The following is a 17,067-nucleotide window of genomic DNA, read 5'->3' on the forward strand; positions in this document are numbered from 1 at the left end:
TTGTTGTTGGTGAAGAAGAAGGCGTTTATACAGGTATCAATGTGCAGCATGTGAGACGATTCAGGAACAGATTCTGTGTTCACATTATACACAGATACCGATCACTTATGGAGCCAAATCAGGGACAAAAAACTAAATCCAAAAATAAAATCTGCAACTAAAATTTAAGATCTTAAATATCAAAATACACAAGTAAGTGAAAATTTAAATAACAAAAATTGTTTAAAACAATTTCCAAATCGAATCAAAATTATATATGAGCTGAAAAAAAATTTATACACTTATTTTTGTTTATCTAAATGATTAAAATATGTGTTTAAATGTGAGACTACATTTCCCGGAAGTCTGTAGGTCACAAGAGGCGGAACGACCCACGTCAGTCGCTTCACATCTCACTAACGATTGGCTACAGGAGGTCACGTGTGTGGTTGTGAAGATGGCGTCTCCGAATGGAGGTAAAATTTAATTCCTGTGCGGGGATGAGTTTGCGGGGTTATTGCGGGGCTGTAATGCGGGGTGGTGTGTGTGTGAGATGGTCGGGGTGTGTGAGGTGCTGGTCGGTACTCGGTGAGCGGAGCTCCGCGGCGCGGAGGTCCTGCTAACGGACTGTTTACCTACAGACCGACCGAGCGCTCCTTCACCTTTACACCGGGACAGCGACCCTCAGCCCGGCTGTGTGTTAGCGAGCGTTACCCTGCTCTAACGGAGCCCTAAACACCGGGTTCACCTGTAAATTATTCTTCTAAATAAGCGACTAAATACTGTTGTTCCACGTTACTGTGTTTAAAAACACGAAGTGAAACAGGCGCAGGATACATATTTTTCTTTTGTTATGTTTATAATGTGTACTAGGGCTGCAACTAATGATTATTTTGGTAGTCGACTAATCTGATTATTATTTTTTCGATTAGTCGATTAGTCAACGATTATGTCTTCCATCTCTAAAAACTATAGAAACAGCTGACCATGATGTTTAAAAGGTATTTAAATGTCTGGATCTTGTTAAAACGTGAAGAGTATTAATATTTAGTCAGTAAATATGTAGTCTGTTGAGTTTAGGCACTTTTGGAGACAGACTTTGGAGAGACAAAGTAAAACATATTAATTATATAAATTAATATTAATTGTTAATTTATTAATATAAATTATTTGTTTCTGGATTCTAGTCCAGATGATCAGAAATCATTCCACGCTTGAGTCTGATTCTTGCTATCTAGATCAATGTAGATTATATTTACAGTCATTTATAGCTTACTGGATCAAAGAAATTATATAAAAGCGTCAACATGTCTAAACCATATACTTTAATATCAGACAAATATAACCTGAGTTAATATAAAAAGCTCTTTTAAACGAGCATTTTATAGGAAAAAAACTATCCAAACTAATCAGGCCCTGTGTGAAAAAGTATTTCACCCTAAATGTAATAACTTGGTTAAATCACTCTTGCCGGTGCTTTTTATTAATGTTTACTCAGGTTATGTTTTTCGGATATTAAAGTTTGTATGATAATTGGAAAAATATCAGACAGTGATTTGAAGTGAGAAAATGATCTCACTATGATATTTACAATAACACAAAATAAGTTGCCAGAACCAACAAAATGAAATATATGGATGAATGTAGAAAACCAACATGTTTTTTTTTTTTTTTTACAGGTTTTGATTCATTTCACAGCATTTAGTAATAATTTGAGTTACTGAATATATGGTGCACCTCTTGTTTCACAGTTAAATTTTCTCCACCTTTTTTTTTTATAGGTGAGGACTTTGAGTCCTCTTTGCTGAGCTATGAAAAGCTTGACCGAGCATCACCTGACCTTTGGCCAGAGCAGTGTAAGTTGCTGAATTATGACAAATGTTTTGTCATTTTTTTTTATTTATATATTTTTTAAAGATATGCTGAGATTGAATATGTTTCTGGTCTGTAGAAAGTATTGTCATATTTACTTCTTTAATGTTTGTTTGAAAACAGTGCCAGGGGTTTCAGAATTTGCAGCCACCTTTAAAAACGTGAGTATTGTCGCTCTACATTACTTGTTAGTATTTTTCCACACTATTAGGTGCGCTTAAAATGCTTTAATTTTTCTCAAAATCATCAGAGCTCCTTATAATCCGGGGTTCCTTATGTATGAATTCTATCAGTCAGGTATTAAGGAGCAGTAAAGACACTCCACTGAAGTACAGAGTTATACAGGAGATTCAGTTTAGTTCTCCAGCACTGAGACTGGAATAGCATTAGCATTAGCCGCTAACTGCAGCACTAGGCACTAGCTCTTTCACCACTTAGAGGTGAGTATTAACAAACTGTAGCCTGCTGCTAACCCTGGCTAGCACTAGCTGCTAATGCTAATGCTGCTGCACTCAGCCTTAGTGGAAATCTACCCAAATAAACAGTTTTTAAGAGAGGAATCTGTGTAAAAAGGGGTGAGACCTTTTAATTTAGAAGGAAAGCATGGTGACACCCCTGTTCCTTACTAGTGTTGCATAAAATGCGCCTTAAAATTCAGTGCGCCATATAGTTGTCTGATGTCTTTTTGTTTCTTCAGCCAATCACAAACTCTCCACCCAAGTGGATGGCAGAACTGGAATCAGAAGACATTGAAATGCTGAAAGGTACATTTTGATTTAATAGCATCAATGCATAATATTAGGTTTATTCATATTTTGCTTTGACTAAAAACTGCACCTTATTTTTGTCTCTTTATAATTGTGTTAATAACTGTGTTTTACTGCAAACTTTTTTTGTTCTGTCTCAGAACTGGGGAGTCTGACCACAGCTAACCTGATGGAAAAAGTTAAAGGACTACAGAACTTGGCGTATCAGCTGGGCCTGGAGGAGTGTAAGTAGATTAGTATCTAATTTAAACTAAAAACCAGAACACAATCATCACTCTCACTTTGCAGAACCTTAAATATTATACTTATTAATGCCAGTGCTGATTTTCGCCTCTAGATGGCGCAACTGATTAAAAAAACATAAATAATTGTTGGAACTGAATTGGAATTAAAACTGTGAAGTTTTAAAACATCTAAAATGTAGTTTTTCATATTTAAAGTCCAAAAAATCCTTGAACTGGACGGGAGCTATTTAATTATATCAAGGGCTTAATGAATATCCATCTATTTTTACACTATAAGGTGCATTATTCCACACTAGTAAGGGACAGGGGTGTTTTGCTTCTAATTCAGCATAAAAAATTCTTCATTCAGTTATAAATCTAAAGTTAAGTAGACAAAAAACTGTGATTCTTACAAAAAAAAATATTTTGTTTTTTTAAGTAAACAAAAAACAAAAAAAATGGAAAGTGAAATGTCTTCCACACTTCATTAATCTAGTGTTTGATTTCTGAGTTTGTTGGTGGGCTCTTTGTGTGTATAGATTTATGTTAGTATATTATTATGTTAGTAACTCGACTACAGTGCCCAGTCATCTTCTGTGAATGGTGGCAGTGGTGTTTTGCACAGAATTTAATGTCAGAATTCTCTCATTCCTCCACAGTGAGGAGAAGCTTCTGTTTCCTTGTAAAACCGTACTGACCAACTGGCCCTTAACTCTGAAATCCAGTCTGACAGCTTTGCTGTATTCAGTATTAATCCAGGCTGGAGGCATTAGAGAAACTATTAAGTGCTCTGGTTTTTCAGAAGATGAAGACGGGCACTTAATATTATACTAAATGTACAAAGCTTATACAGCATTATAGCACGGACTCATAATGACCACTGTGGGGAACTGGGTAGGATTCAGAAGTAATATACCCAGTACTGTTTTTTTCTTACTCAACTGTAGGGGTGGGGAAGTATACTGTATTTTTGAGACTATAAGGCGCATTTAAAATCCTTTAATTTTCCCCCAAATCAATAGTGCGCCTTATGTATGAATTCTATCAGTCAGATATTAAGGAGAAGTAAATCCACTTCACTGAAGTACAATGTTAAAAGTTTTCAGTGAAGTTTCTCCAGCACTAAGGCTGGAAGCAGCAGCATTAGCATCTACATCTAAGATTACTGTAAATAAACAATAGCGCTTTGCTCACCAAAATAAACAGTTTTCAGGAGAGAAATCTGTGTAGATTAACATCTAGCACTCTTTTTTTTTTCTTTTAAGAATTACAGTTTTGTTTACTAAGGCGATTCCCCATGACAACACCCCTGTTTCTTTACTATTTTCGCTTAACGCCCCTTATATTCCAGTGCGCCTTATGTAAGAAAATAGACGTTCAATGACAGTCCGCCTTATAATCCAAAAAATAGGATAATAAATCGTTGCACAAAATCTTGTTATTTAATGTATTTTATAATTTATAAAGGTGAATGATATGGCCCCAAAAGTCTATCACAATAATTCAGGGCATCAATGTTCTTGCCGGCAAAACACTGATGAATTTTATATTCATTTCAAGTATATTCTACTGCAAGGAAATACATTTTTATTTTATTTAATTTGAATATGACATATATAGTTTCAGAAGTTCTAATCTGTGAATGTAGTATAACAAATGTAGTATAACAAAATATACCACAGAATTGAATTGTGACATTTTTATTGTATGCGTATGAACTGCATACATAAACCATTCTAAAAACAAACCCTTTTATTATTGTTTTTAAAGTGATATCTATACTATCATTATGCTGATGTGATACTTAGGGGGGGTGGGTGGGTGATATGTTACACTATTTCAGGATATAATATCGTTCATCATATTCTGAAAAGTTGGCTATAATATTGAGATATACCATACAATAATGCACACCCCTAGATGCTATTTAAATGTTCTGTTTCTGTCTTCACTTAAATAAATAAAACATTATAATAAATGAATTTATATCAGTATGTTCTTAAAATGCAAATTACTTTAGTTTTAGTTTCCTTTGTAGCGCATTGTAGTTAGTCAAGGTAACAATGTAGCTACATCAAAGCAAAGAGGTGCATGTTAGTAAGTCATAAAGTCACAAAGAAAATCTGATTTGAGAATAAAATCAGATTCTTGTCTGACAATCTGTAATTACTTCACTTTTGAACATGTGATGCAGCAAAACTGTAGAAAGAAGGTAAACCCTGTTGCCTGAGTGTTTATCTTTTGTTGTGGAAGTGCAGAATAATAATTTGTTTTCCTGTGATGTCCAGTGTGGGCGTCCTTTAACATGGCAGCTTTTAATTTCCCTCCTTTTCCTGTCTGGCAGGGGAAGCCTTGTAAATCTCAGCTACTTTTTCATCATGTTTCTTTCACTCTTCCGCGCGTTTAAAATGAGCTGGCGGAGGGTGGTGTTGGGGGATGACGAGTGGGTGTGTGGGGTGGGGGGGGGGTGTAGCTACAATTTACTGTGCCTCAGGCTCAGCGCCCGTTAAAGTCCTGAGCCGGTTAATAGGGATAACGTAATCAAGCAGTGAAAACTCACCCCTGACGGGTTTGGCTGGAGGACACACACACACACACACACACACACACACACACACCTGAGTACCTGAGACTTTTCTGTTTCACTTGCTGACTGATGCCAGATGATCAGGACTGTTCTTCATATCGTCGCTGTCCAATGAAAAACACTTATCTCCGTTTTTGTCGATTTTTAGTTTACTACATAATTTGAACAGACAAACTGTCTCTTACACTGTGCCAAAATTTCTTGATGAACGAACCAATAGAAACGTTTTAAATGACCTGAAATAAACTCTTTTTACATTGACTTCCATTGAAAGTTTACAAGGTTTTTTCTCTCTCCTGTAAAGTTGCTGTTTTAGACAGCAACGATATATGAAAGTAAATTATATTTAAAAGGAACAGCTAAAATATTAAAGTGATGCAATTATTTTTTGATCAATCATGTTTGACTGGAACTAAGAAAAGCATAACAGGTTACAGTGGTATAAAAAAGTTTGTGCATCCCTAATAATCAAAGGAGAACTCTGTTGTAAAATGGACTTTTATTGTAGTAAAACATGATAAAGTTCTTAACTGATGAATAGCACACCTCCGTTCTCCCACAGCGTTCAGAGATCCAGACATTCTAACAGTTTGTCCAACAAACACCCTTCAGACTAGGAGATACGGGGCATAATTTACCCTGATAAATCACTTTTTACACCGTTATCCAGCTCAAAGTAGCTCCACACCTCCTTACTAGAATCCAGAGAGCCCTGACATTTAAAACCAGGCATTAATAACTTAAAAAGAGCAGAAGAAGATTATTAAAAAACACTGTTTACATCCTATAATGCTACTAGCTTCAGCTCCGAGCACCGCCATCACTGTACTGATAATAACATAGACATATATATACATAGACTCACTTTTCCTTTATAAATCATTGGTTGTTTGGATCAACAATTTCAGTTAATTATATCATATATCAGATGAACACACTGATATTTGAGAAGTGAAATGAAGTTTATAGGATTCACAGAAAGTGTGCAATCATTCTTTAAACTAAATTAGGCAGGTGCATAAATTTGGTCACCCTTGTCCTGTTGTGTTTTATTGATTTAAATAACTTTAGCACTAATTATTGGAACACAAAATTAGTTTGGTAAGCTCAAAACAAACTCTTAAACGACTTGTAACATTGTGTTTTTGTCCCTAGTAATATATGTGATGCTGCTAATTGATTATTAGTCAACAACAAACTTTTGAAATAGACAATTTTTTATAATCGACATTATCGATTATACCGACTAATCGTTGCATCCCTAACCTAAGCTTTCACTGCGAGTATGTTGGCCTGTTTATTTGTGAGCTTGGTAGCGAGGCGTGTGCCAGACCTGTCTCCCCAGGGGCGTACTCCCCATCCCCCCCCTTTCCCATCAGGCCGAGTGACGCCCAGCACCCGCGCTCTCCGAGGACCTGACGCGTGCACGGTCCTCCGTCCCCCCCGTCCCCCCACCAGTACCCCCAGCAGTCCCCATCTGCTCCAGGCCGTGATGAATGCTGCTGTCGGGGGCCGGTGCGCGTGGTCATCAGCACCCTCTCCTCCCACAGGGCCAGTCACTACACTGATAAGTGCTGTTATTGAAGGTAATTGAATGGAGAGTGCTCCTCGGGGACGGGCAGGCCTCAGGCAAAGCTGATGATACTACTAATGCCTGCTGTTGCTGGAAACGGGGGGGTGATGTAACACATTTGTTTCCTCTTGACAAATGCTTGAGTTGTGAGGAGGGGGGTCGTTTACACTCGTCGGGTCTTCTTATTAATATTTTTTATATATTTCTTTTGCGAATATTCCATTAGAGATATTGAGAATCGGAGGCTAAAACAGATTTGTTATGGATTTTCGTGTTTTACAGAGCAAAATGGGTTCAGAACCATTGCCTTTTTATCACCATTAATGAATCGTTTAGAGATTAAATTGTCTTCCCAGCTTGTCCAAGTAAATTATAAAGTTCTTGGATGGACGTAATGGATGGAGCACTTAGCACATCGATTATTTCAAGTCAGGAGTATAGTCTTCACATCAGTGTATGGTTAATTCTTAAAAAAAAATTAGAGGTAAGAGAAAGAAGAGAAAAGAAGATCCTTGGGACTCAGAGTGGGCCAGCAGACTAAGCAAGCGGTGCCACTATGATTGGGAAATTGTTGAATCCCCGTTTGAATCTCCGTTCGAATCCCAGTGATGCAGCTTGCCATCAGCTGCCGGAGCCCTGAGAGAGCACAATTGGCTCTCTTGCTCTCTCTGGGTGGTTAGGGTACAGTAGATGGTGTTCTTTTTTCCCCTCATCACTCCTAGGATGATGTGGATCAGCACAAGGCTGCGTCTGTGAGCTGATGTATCAGAACCAAGTCAGTAACAGTTTTAAAAAAGAGGCGGAGTCTGATTTCACATGTGTCGGAGGAGGCATGTGCTAGTCTTCTTAACCCTCCTGATGTTGGGGGGCATCTCTAGTGATATGGGGAGTCCTAATGAGTGGATTGGGGAAATTCGGAAGAAAATGCGATAATAATTATAAAAAAAAAATATATATATATATATATATTTATTAAAACATTGAGACACAAGAACACAGATCCAGATTTCAGTAGAGTAGAGCCAGGTCTGACTCTGAAAGCACCTTGGTGGAGCTGCTCTCCTACCTGGAGGGAGACTGAAGGTCACACCTGTCCAACACTAATGGCCCCAGCGTTCACTGCCCCCTCCCCCAGATCAATCTCAGCTCTATTAAGCTCACTGTGGCGCTGAATATGATTGCGTGGACGCTACCCCATCGTAGTAATGGGCTTCCATCAATCCATCAGAGACACGCGACCGCAGGGGCCAGCGGTTATGAAGTGCTGTCAGATGACAGGCTGTGCTGGAGAAAGCTCTCCTCCACCCGACTCCCCTCTATCTGTCCTCCTTCCTCACCTTCTCTTACCTCTGCACACACTCCGGCCTGTTGGAGCCACTGTGAATTAAATGAGAAATTGAGGCATAATTTTAACTTTTATTGTCCTGAGCACATGTCTGAGTAGAACAGGTAAAAGAAGCATAAACATTACATGTAAAATAGGCGTTAAGAATCAATATGATTCTGTCAGACCTTAAGTCATGACAGTGCTTAACAGTTAAAGAAAGCAAGAACATTACATAACTGAACTGCTTGATTTGTTGCACCAGGAGTAAAGCAGCATAAAATTATTCAAAAGCAGTGTGTAAAACTGGTGGAGGAGAACATGATGCCAAGATGCATGAAATCTGTGATTAAAAAACAGTTATTCCACCAAATATTGATTTCTGAACTCTTAAAACTTGAATATGAATATGAACTTGTTTTCTTTGCAGCATTCTTTGAGGACTGAAAGCTCTGTATCTGTTTTTTGTTATTTCAGCCATTTCTCACAGCCATTTATTTCTCAAATAAATGCTCTAAATGACAATATTTGTACTAGGAATTTGGGAGAAATCTCTCCAAAACAGCAACTTTACAGGATAGAGAAAAAACCTTGTAAACTTTTAATGGAAGTCAATATAAAAAGAGTTTATTTCAGGTCATTTTGGAGACTTTTTATTGGTCCGTTCATCAAGAAATTTTGGCACAGTGTAAGGGACAGATTGTCTGTTCAAATGGTGTAGTAAACTAAAAATCGACAAAATGGAGATAAGTGTTTTTCATTGGACAGCGACGATATGCAGTTTCTACCGCTTATCAGTTGCCTTTTCAGACATCTTCAGAGGATCTTCACCTGTCAAGGACCAGCTTATTTGAGTTGCTGATTTCCTTCCTTTTACTCTGACGCTCAGACCTGTTGTTAGCGTTAGCCAAAAGCTAAGAGCCGACTGACTGCTTTTTTTTTCTAGTTCTGCTGCAAAATGTACATTTTTATCCAGAGCAGCTGCATTGATTCAGACAAAACCGGTTATCCTCCAGATTTCACTTCACTCAAAACAAAAGTGTTAACAGCAGCACTGAACCTCTTTTTACGGCCCACTCGATTATAGGGTCAAATTAGCATTTTTCAGATATCTCCAAGCCAAATGTTTGTCAGTGTTGGCTCGGTTAGCGTAAGGCTGGAATATAAACACGCAGACACACACACACACACTGCGCAGCTGATCTTGGCTGCAGCTGATCTGGCTCAGCAGGAGGTTTTGAGGGAACGCATCCAGCTCACTCTCTCTCACTCTTACACTCTCTCCCTCCACCGTCCTCCCCGCCACCTCCATCAACAGATCGGAAATGACACCTCATTTCCATAAATACATTAGGAATTCATTGGATTTTCTTTCCCAGCTAATCACAGTGTCTGTGTGAAACCTTTTAAGGTTTTTAATGAATGAATTTTGACTGATTGCCTATTAATAAGGACACCTCTTGAACAGGGATAGGCTGTGGCAGGGGTGGGGATGCGTGTGTGTGTGTAAGTGTGTGTGTGTGTGTGAGCGTGGACGCGTGCCTGTGTACGTCTGTAATGATTCGTGGTGTGGAGGGGAGTCGGGGAGGGGGGAGCTGAGCAGAGGAGAGGAGAGGAGGAGAGCTCTCGGCTGGGACATTAAGAGGAAGCAGTGGCTCCCCTGGGAAATCACTCTCCATGTCTGCATCTTAAATATCCCTGTGAAGTATCAATAAGTGGGTAATTGAATTTTGAACACAAACATGAGCGTCAGGTGTATGTGTTCTGAGGCGGGAGGGGGGAAGTGGGTGTGTTAGAGAGGGAGGGAGTGTGTCTCTCTCTTTCCATGTGTGTCCTCAGTGTTCCTCCCAGGTCTCCTGAGAGTCACGCAGTGAATATGGATGTTAAATCTATTAAATAAAGATTACGCCCTCTAATAGCCTAGTGGCAGATTCAGATGCGCAACAGGGGTGCGATTAGTGTGTTTGACTGTTTAATGAAAGTGAATTGGGACAGTAAGGTCCAAGAGCTGGTCCAGGCGCTTGGTTTATCCACTACGTTGTTGTTGTTTTATTCTATAAACTACAGACAACATTTTTTCCCGAATTCGAAATAAAAATGTCGTCATTTAGAGCATTATTTTTTTGCATCAGGGTTTTTATCACACTGTTCTCATGTCCCATTTATATATCTACTAGATACAGATTATATCTGTCCAGTATCATTTATTTTACTATAATCCTGGATATATGGAGATATTTGGAATGCATTACTACTATTAGTATCATGACTGATCATTCTGGATTATTGACTTCTGTTACTGTAAATCTGATAAAATTCTTGTATTTTTTAATCTCTCAGTTAGAGGGGTGTGCTGTATCATATCATATGCAGTAATAAAATGTAATTTTAATTTTCATTTTGTTGCAGTAGTGTATTCTTGAGATACATATATTTTTTTTAATTCAGTTATTGCAAGAATATCATAAAATATCATGATATTATTTTAGGGCCGTATCACCCACCCCTAGTTACAGCTACAGGGATTCTTTATCTTTATCATCCCATAATTCAAATGAATGTGTTTGAATATGGTTAAAGCATCCAGCTATGATTTATGTTTTTAGCATATACAGGACTCTTGCTTTATCTGCTTGTACTGTGTAAGTACTATGAGTACTTTGAGTACTATGAGTAAGATTTGAGCTACTGCTCCTCTTACAGCATCAGGGAGGAAATATGAGCTCTGGAATCCTCAATCCATCATTCGCTGTGGGCGTCAACGAGGGGACAGGCTGCTGATTAACTAAGTACAGAATTAGTAATTGACCTTTCTAATCAACTAAACAAATCTCTAACTCCTGCTAATCAGTATTGATCTGGCTTGTTGTGTGAGTGAGAGTGTGTGTGTATATGGGTGTGTATATGGGTGTGTGTGTGTATATGGGTGTGTGTGTGTATATGGGTGTGTGCCAGAGGAAAGAGGGAGGCTAGCTTGCAGGACCTTCTTCTTCTTCTTCTTCTTCTTCATCCCCCCTTTTAATCTAACCCACTCAATGCAAATCATTTCCCTCCTGCTCTGACGGGGCGGGAGGATAAATGAAAATCTAATTAATGAGTGGATCAGAGGGGTGCTCTCCGGTGGCGAGGTCTCGGGGGAGAAAGCCGAGCCAGACAGGCTCCCGTATTGTTTTGGACAGAAAATGAGCGAGAGATTGGATGGGTACTAAAGAGCTGGGGAAGAGATTGTTAGTTCAGCTATGATGGGGGTGGCTTTCCCTATTTGTAGACCCCTCCAGAAACCACTGGCCCATTTAACAAGCTGTTAGCAGGACTATCACTGACACAAAATGAGGATTAGGATACACACTTAGACTTATGGAGCTGCTGAAGTGCCTAATAATCTCTATTGATTTGCAGAATTGCCCTGTGATAGAAATCGCTCTATTAGTGTTTCTCCTGTGTGATGATACCAGTGATGAACAGATTAGGCTGTTTTATGAGTAAGGTAGTCTTCAGTAGGGCCCTAAAATAATATTTTCAATATTATTTCAAGTATACACTAGTACAACAAACTAAAAAAAACAAAAAAAACAAGAATTGTATTAGATTTGTAACAGAAGTCAATGATTGAGAATGTCTATGATGATAATAATAATAATAATAATGCACTCCAAATATCTCCATATATCCAGGATTAAAGTAAAATAATTGACATAATCTGACAGATATAATCTGTCTCTATAAGATACTGTATATGATGGGAAATGAGAACAGTGTGCATTTTTATTTAGCTAAAAAAAAAAAAAAAAAAAGGAGTACCCTGATGTGATAATTATGGGGGTGATATGGCACCATATTTCAGGGTCACAGCCCACCTAATAATCTCTATTGATTGCAGAATTGCCCTGTAATAGAATTCACTCTATAAGTGTTTTAATAATGCACTCCAAATATCTCCATATATCCAGGATTAAAGTAAAAATAAATGATATAATCTGATAGATATAATCTGTCTCTAGTAGATATATAATGGGAAATGAGAACAGTGTGAATTTTTATTTAGCTAAAAAAAAAAAGGTTTTTTTTTTTTTTTTTTTTATATAATTAGGGGGGTGATATGGCACCATATTTCAAGGTCACAGCCCGCCTAATAATCTCTATTGATTTGCAGAATTGCCCTGTAATAGAATTCACTCTATTAGTGTTTCTCCTGTGTGATGATACCAGTGATGAACTGATTAAGCTGTTTTATATGTATATGGTAGTCTTATAGCATTAAAATAATATTTTCAATATTATTTCAAGCATACACTAGCACAACAAACTGGAAATTAACTATTGTTATTGCATACGATAAATGATATAATATCGCACACCCTTAACTGAGATATTCAAAAAAAAAAAAAAAAAATACAAGAATTTTATCAGATTTGTAACAGAAGTCAATTACCCAATGAAAAGTGAATATCATGACTAATTAATAATAATAATGCACTGCAAATATCTCCATGTATATCCAGGATTAAAGTAAAATAAATGATATAATCTGATATATTTAATCTGTCTCTAGTAGATATATAATGGGAAATGAGAACAGTGTGAATTTTTCTTTTGCTAAAAACAGTAAAAAAAAAAGTAGAACCCTGATGTGATAATTAGGGGTGTGTGATATTGCTCCATATTTCAGGGTATAATACCGATATTCACAATATTAAAAAATATTGGTGATATGATTGCGTGCGATATGTTAGGTTCAGATCAGTCTAGCACATTGTTCTTACTGTAACCGTAGTGTTAATTTGTTTCTGTGGATCAATTCAGCCTGTTCATTTCAATTCACAGCGAGTCACTAAATGCCTGTGAGGTACCTGTGGGATTTTCACTAATACCGATAAATCAATGTAAATCCAATAGTGTTCAATATTATCAGCTGGGTCTTCATTGGCAACATGCTAAAGCTGCATTAGTGCAAATTAATAGTACCTTCCTAATCAATTAAATGCTTATGCTATACGGGCAAAAACTAATACAACTTTCAAATCAAACAAAAGTCTGTAACAAAGTTTAATGTGTTCATGAAATAAGAGCAGCATTACCAAAAAACAAGTCATTTTAGAACTACATAGTGCTCATAGGAGCATATAAGAGTCTTAATGTCATGTTTTATATGTGAATATAGCAGATATTGGTTACCTCTATGTTATCATGCTCCTCTATGTTATGAGTCAGAATCTGGAGTTTATCTGTGCACTCGTGTTTTATACACTGAATTTTTCACACTATAAGGTGCACTTAAAATCCTATCTTTGTTTTAAAATGTTTTTTTAAGAATTACTGTTTTGTTTACATAGGACAACATGGCAACACCCCTGTTCCTTACTAGTGTTAAATAATGCATCTTATAACCTTTTGTATGAAAATAGACCAGAAAATAGGCGTTTAATTATCTAGTGTGCCTTATAGTGCCAAAAGAATCCAATATAGTGCCAAGAAAGAAAGTTCTTGTCATCATGAACACTCTGTTCAGAGTTCACTGTTTAAGCTGATTGGCTTTGTCTTTGTGTAATCTAATTTTGCTGGGTACTACACTGTTTATTATGCATTGACTTTCTACTGTGAGTTTCACACATCAGCTGGTATTAAACCACCTCACTCTCACAGAGTCTCAGATATTTCCCAACCTGTGGCATCGCTGCGGTGTGTCCAGCCACGTTTCACTGATATAAACATAGCCTTTTCCTCTTTAGCAGTAATTGCAGGTCAACTTAATTCCTTTTAGTGCGCTTTATTTTGATGGTTTCATTCCTGCCTGGAGCCCGGCCTCTCCGCGCTCGCTCCTCTGATTATTTTGTTTTGTGTTATTTGAAGAGACAGCACCAAGCAAAGTTAATCAGTCTGAATCCAATTACCATCATGTTTAACCCAGTGATGGACACCTCAAGGTGAAGCTACTGCCGCTCAGTCCCTGCATTATTATTCCACGCAGGGCAGCTCATCTAAATTACAATCCAACACACTGTTCCCAGAGCTGTAGACCGCCGTGCTGGCTAACACTTTCACTGCTTGACACACACACACACACACACATACTCACACATATACTCACACTTCCCAAAAATACTCTGTCTAATGTGCATTGCTTCCAGAGCTGTAATGAAGTACTTCATAGGGTTGCACACTACTAGTACATCTAAAAAAATTGAATATCATTGAAAATCTACTTTATTTTAGTTTATACTGATTTAAGACTTATAAAATAATACAACACAGTGGATCAACACCAGCAGATGACAGACATGTCTCTCCAAACCATCACTGATTGGTGGAAACTTCACACTAGACCTCGAGCAGTTTGGACTGTGTGTCTCTCCACTCTTCCTCCAGACTCTGATCCCTTAATTTACTTTAAATGAAATGTAGAATTTACTGATCATCAGTGATGGAACTGAAATAAATTAACTTTTCAATGATATTAATTTTTTTTAAGAACCACTAGTATATTTTGTTACACAAAAAATAAAACTGGCTTGATCAAATTTCAAAACAGTCCTATCGTCTATACAAGTCAAAACAGGTTGCCAGATACTATAGAATTTACCATTAAAATCTGCCAAAGTGTAATGAATTTTTTTCTGAAACCAAAAAATGCATTATGTCATTCACCCAACTCTTTCTCTCTCTTTCTCCACTTAAAAATGATTAAAATGATGAGTTTCTTTGATTTTATCAAATGTAAAACCTCTGGAATATAATCAAGAGGAAGATGGATGATCACAAACCATCAAACCACCAAACTGAACTGCTTGAATTTTTGCACCAGGAGTAAAGCAGCATGAAGTTATCCAAAAGCAGTGTGTAAGACTGGTGGAGGAGAACATGATGCCAAGATGCATGAAAAAAAAGTGATTAAAAACCTTAAAACTTTATGAATATGAACTTTTTGTTTTCTTTGCATTATTTGAGGTCTGAAAGCTCTGCATCTTTTTTTTTTGTTGTTATTTCAGCCATTTCTCATTTTCTGTAAATAAATGCTCTAAATTACAATATTTTATTGGGAATTTGGGAGAAATTTTGTCTGTAGTTTATAGAATAAAACAACAATGTTCATTTTACTCAAACATAAACCTATAAATAGCAAAATCAGGGAAACTGATTCGGAAACTGAAGTGCTCTCTTCATTTTTTACAGAGCTATTCCTGGCACTGCCCACTGTTTAAATAGATGAGCAGACAGGATGTTTTATATAAAAAACCCCATGGCCCTTAAAACACCAGTACAGGAGCACTGCTGCAGTCAGTGCCTGGGATACTGTCTGCTCTAAAAGTAGAGATTACTGAAGTGCGGTGATTCCGCTCAGGCTCTGATTGTGCATTACACGGAACAAAGCACCTGGATCGTCCTCTCTGGGCTCCTGCTTACGCATCATTGATATCTCCATCAAGAACCTCCGGCTCCTGAGATTTCTGTTTAGATGTTGAGTGTGTGCCTCTCTAATGTGGAGCCCAAGCTGTCAACAAGCAGACGATTGCATATTCTCCTCACACGTCTTTTACAGGTCAAATGCTTTTCATTAAACTGGCATTGTGTTGCTCTGACGTGCACTTTTTTAACATTCTCACATTTCTCTCTCTCTCTCTCTCTTTCTCTCTCTCTCTTTCTTTCTCTTTTCTACAGCCAGAGAAATGACGAGAGGGAAATTCCTCAACATCTTGGAAAGACCCAAAAAATAGAGGCTGAACTCTACTGAAATGTTGTTGTGCCTGAAGAATAACAGCTACCGTATTTTTTGCACTATAAGACGCACAGGACTGAGTTAAGTTAAGCTAAAAAGTTAAGTTAAGTTAAGTAAAAAAAAAACTGTAATAATAAAGTCAAACAATTGCTGGATGTTAATCTACACAGATTTCTCTCCTGAAAAATTATTGTTTATTTGGGTGAGTGAAGCTCTTCTGTTAATTTATAGTAAGCTTAGATTCCCAAATATCTCCAGCACTAAGGCTGGAGCATTAGCGTTAGCATCTAACCGCACAACAGTGCTACACTGAGAAACCTTGAGTGTTCCGGAAATTCAGGGCGATATCAGCTAGCGAATAATCCCACGTAGCTTGTTTTAACATGGTAAACTTGTAGACTACTGTCCAATATACTCACCTCTAATCAGTGAAAAAACAAGCGATTAGCACAGCTAATGCTTATGCTGTTCCAGCAGTGCTAGCCGGGGTTAGGAGCAGGCTATAGGCCAATAATACTCCTGTATAACTCTGTACTTCAGCAGAGTGGCTTTACTGCTCCTTAATATATAAAAGATAGTAGAATTTATACATAAGGGCGAACTGTCGCTTTTTTGAGAAAATGAAATGATTTTAAGTGCACCTTATAGTGCGAAAAATATGGTAAAAAATAATCAGTTGACTCTTTTTAGCTAGCTTAAGTTAGCCATAATGATTCTAATAATGATACTCTCTGTATATATATAAAAACATCTTTGCAATGGGTTGAGTAGCTTTGTTTAATGAATGTTTGTTTGTTTGTTTTGTTTTGTTTTTCAATATTTATTTAAGCTAATTTTAACTTTACACCAGCATTATTTTCGGTTTAAGATTCATTGTTAAATAAACTTTAAGCTTTTTCAAAACTTTTTTTTTTGTCTTTTTTCTATTCTTTTCTGTTTGTTTAAGTGTACTATTTTACTTTTTTTTTTAAGTTTCTAAACTTACTTTAAACTAAACTGATTTTAATTCAGCTAATTTGCTTTACTG

At 37.2% G+C, this 17,067-nt stretch overlaps 1 protein-coding gene across 1 annotated transcript; it reads left to right on the plus strand.

Moving 5' to 3' along the window:
* The first annotated feature begins 361 nt into the window (after positions 1 to 361).
* On the plus strand, positions 362 to 16,135 carry lin52 (lin-52 DREAM MuvB core complex component). Its single transcript, XM_007255082.4, has 6 exons — positions 362 to 455; positions 1,761 to 1,835; positions 1,975 to 2,012; positions 2,549 to 2,615; positions 2,759 to 2,842; positions 15,983 to 16,135. Exons 1-6 carry the CDS (start codon positions 437 to 439, stop codon positions 16,036 to 16,038), a joined length of 339 nt encoding a protein of 112 aa, XP_007255144.1. The 5' UTR covers positions 362 to 436; the 3' UTR covers positions 16,039 to 16,135.
* The last annotated feature ends 932 nt before the right edge of the window (positions 16,136 to 17,067 follow it).

The sequence above is a fragment of the Astyanax mexicanus genome, chromosome 14 (assembly GCF_023375975.1).
Source record: "Astyanax mexicanus isolate ESR-SI-001 chromosome 14, AstMex3_surface, whole genome shotgun sequence".
Taxonomy (NCBI): Eukaryota; Metazoa; Chordata; class Actinopteri; order Characiformes; family Acestrorhamphidae; genus Astyanax; species Astyanax mexicanus.

Excerpts from the sequence above, each read along its gene's own strand:
- lin52 (XM_007255082.4), top strand. Across the intron at positions 2,616-2,758 it reads AGACATTGAAATGCTGAAAG|AACTGGGGAGTCTGACCACA; the intron begins GTACATTTTGAT and ends GTTCTGTCTCAG. Across the intron at positions 2,843-15,982 it reads TCAGCTGGGCCTGGAGGAGT|CCAGAGAAATGACGAGAGGG; the intron begins GTAAGTAGATTA and ends TCTTTTCTACAG.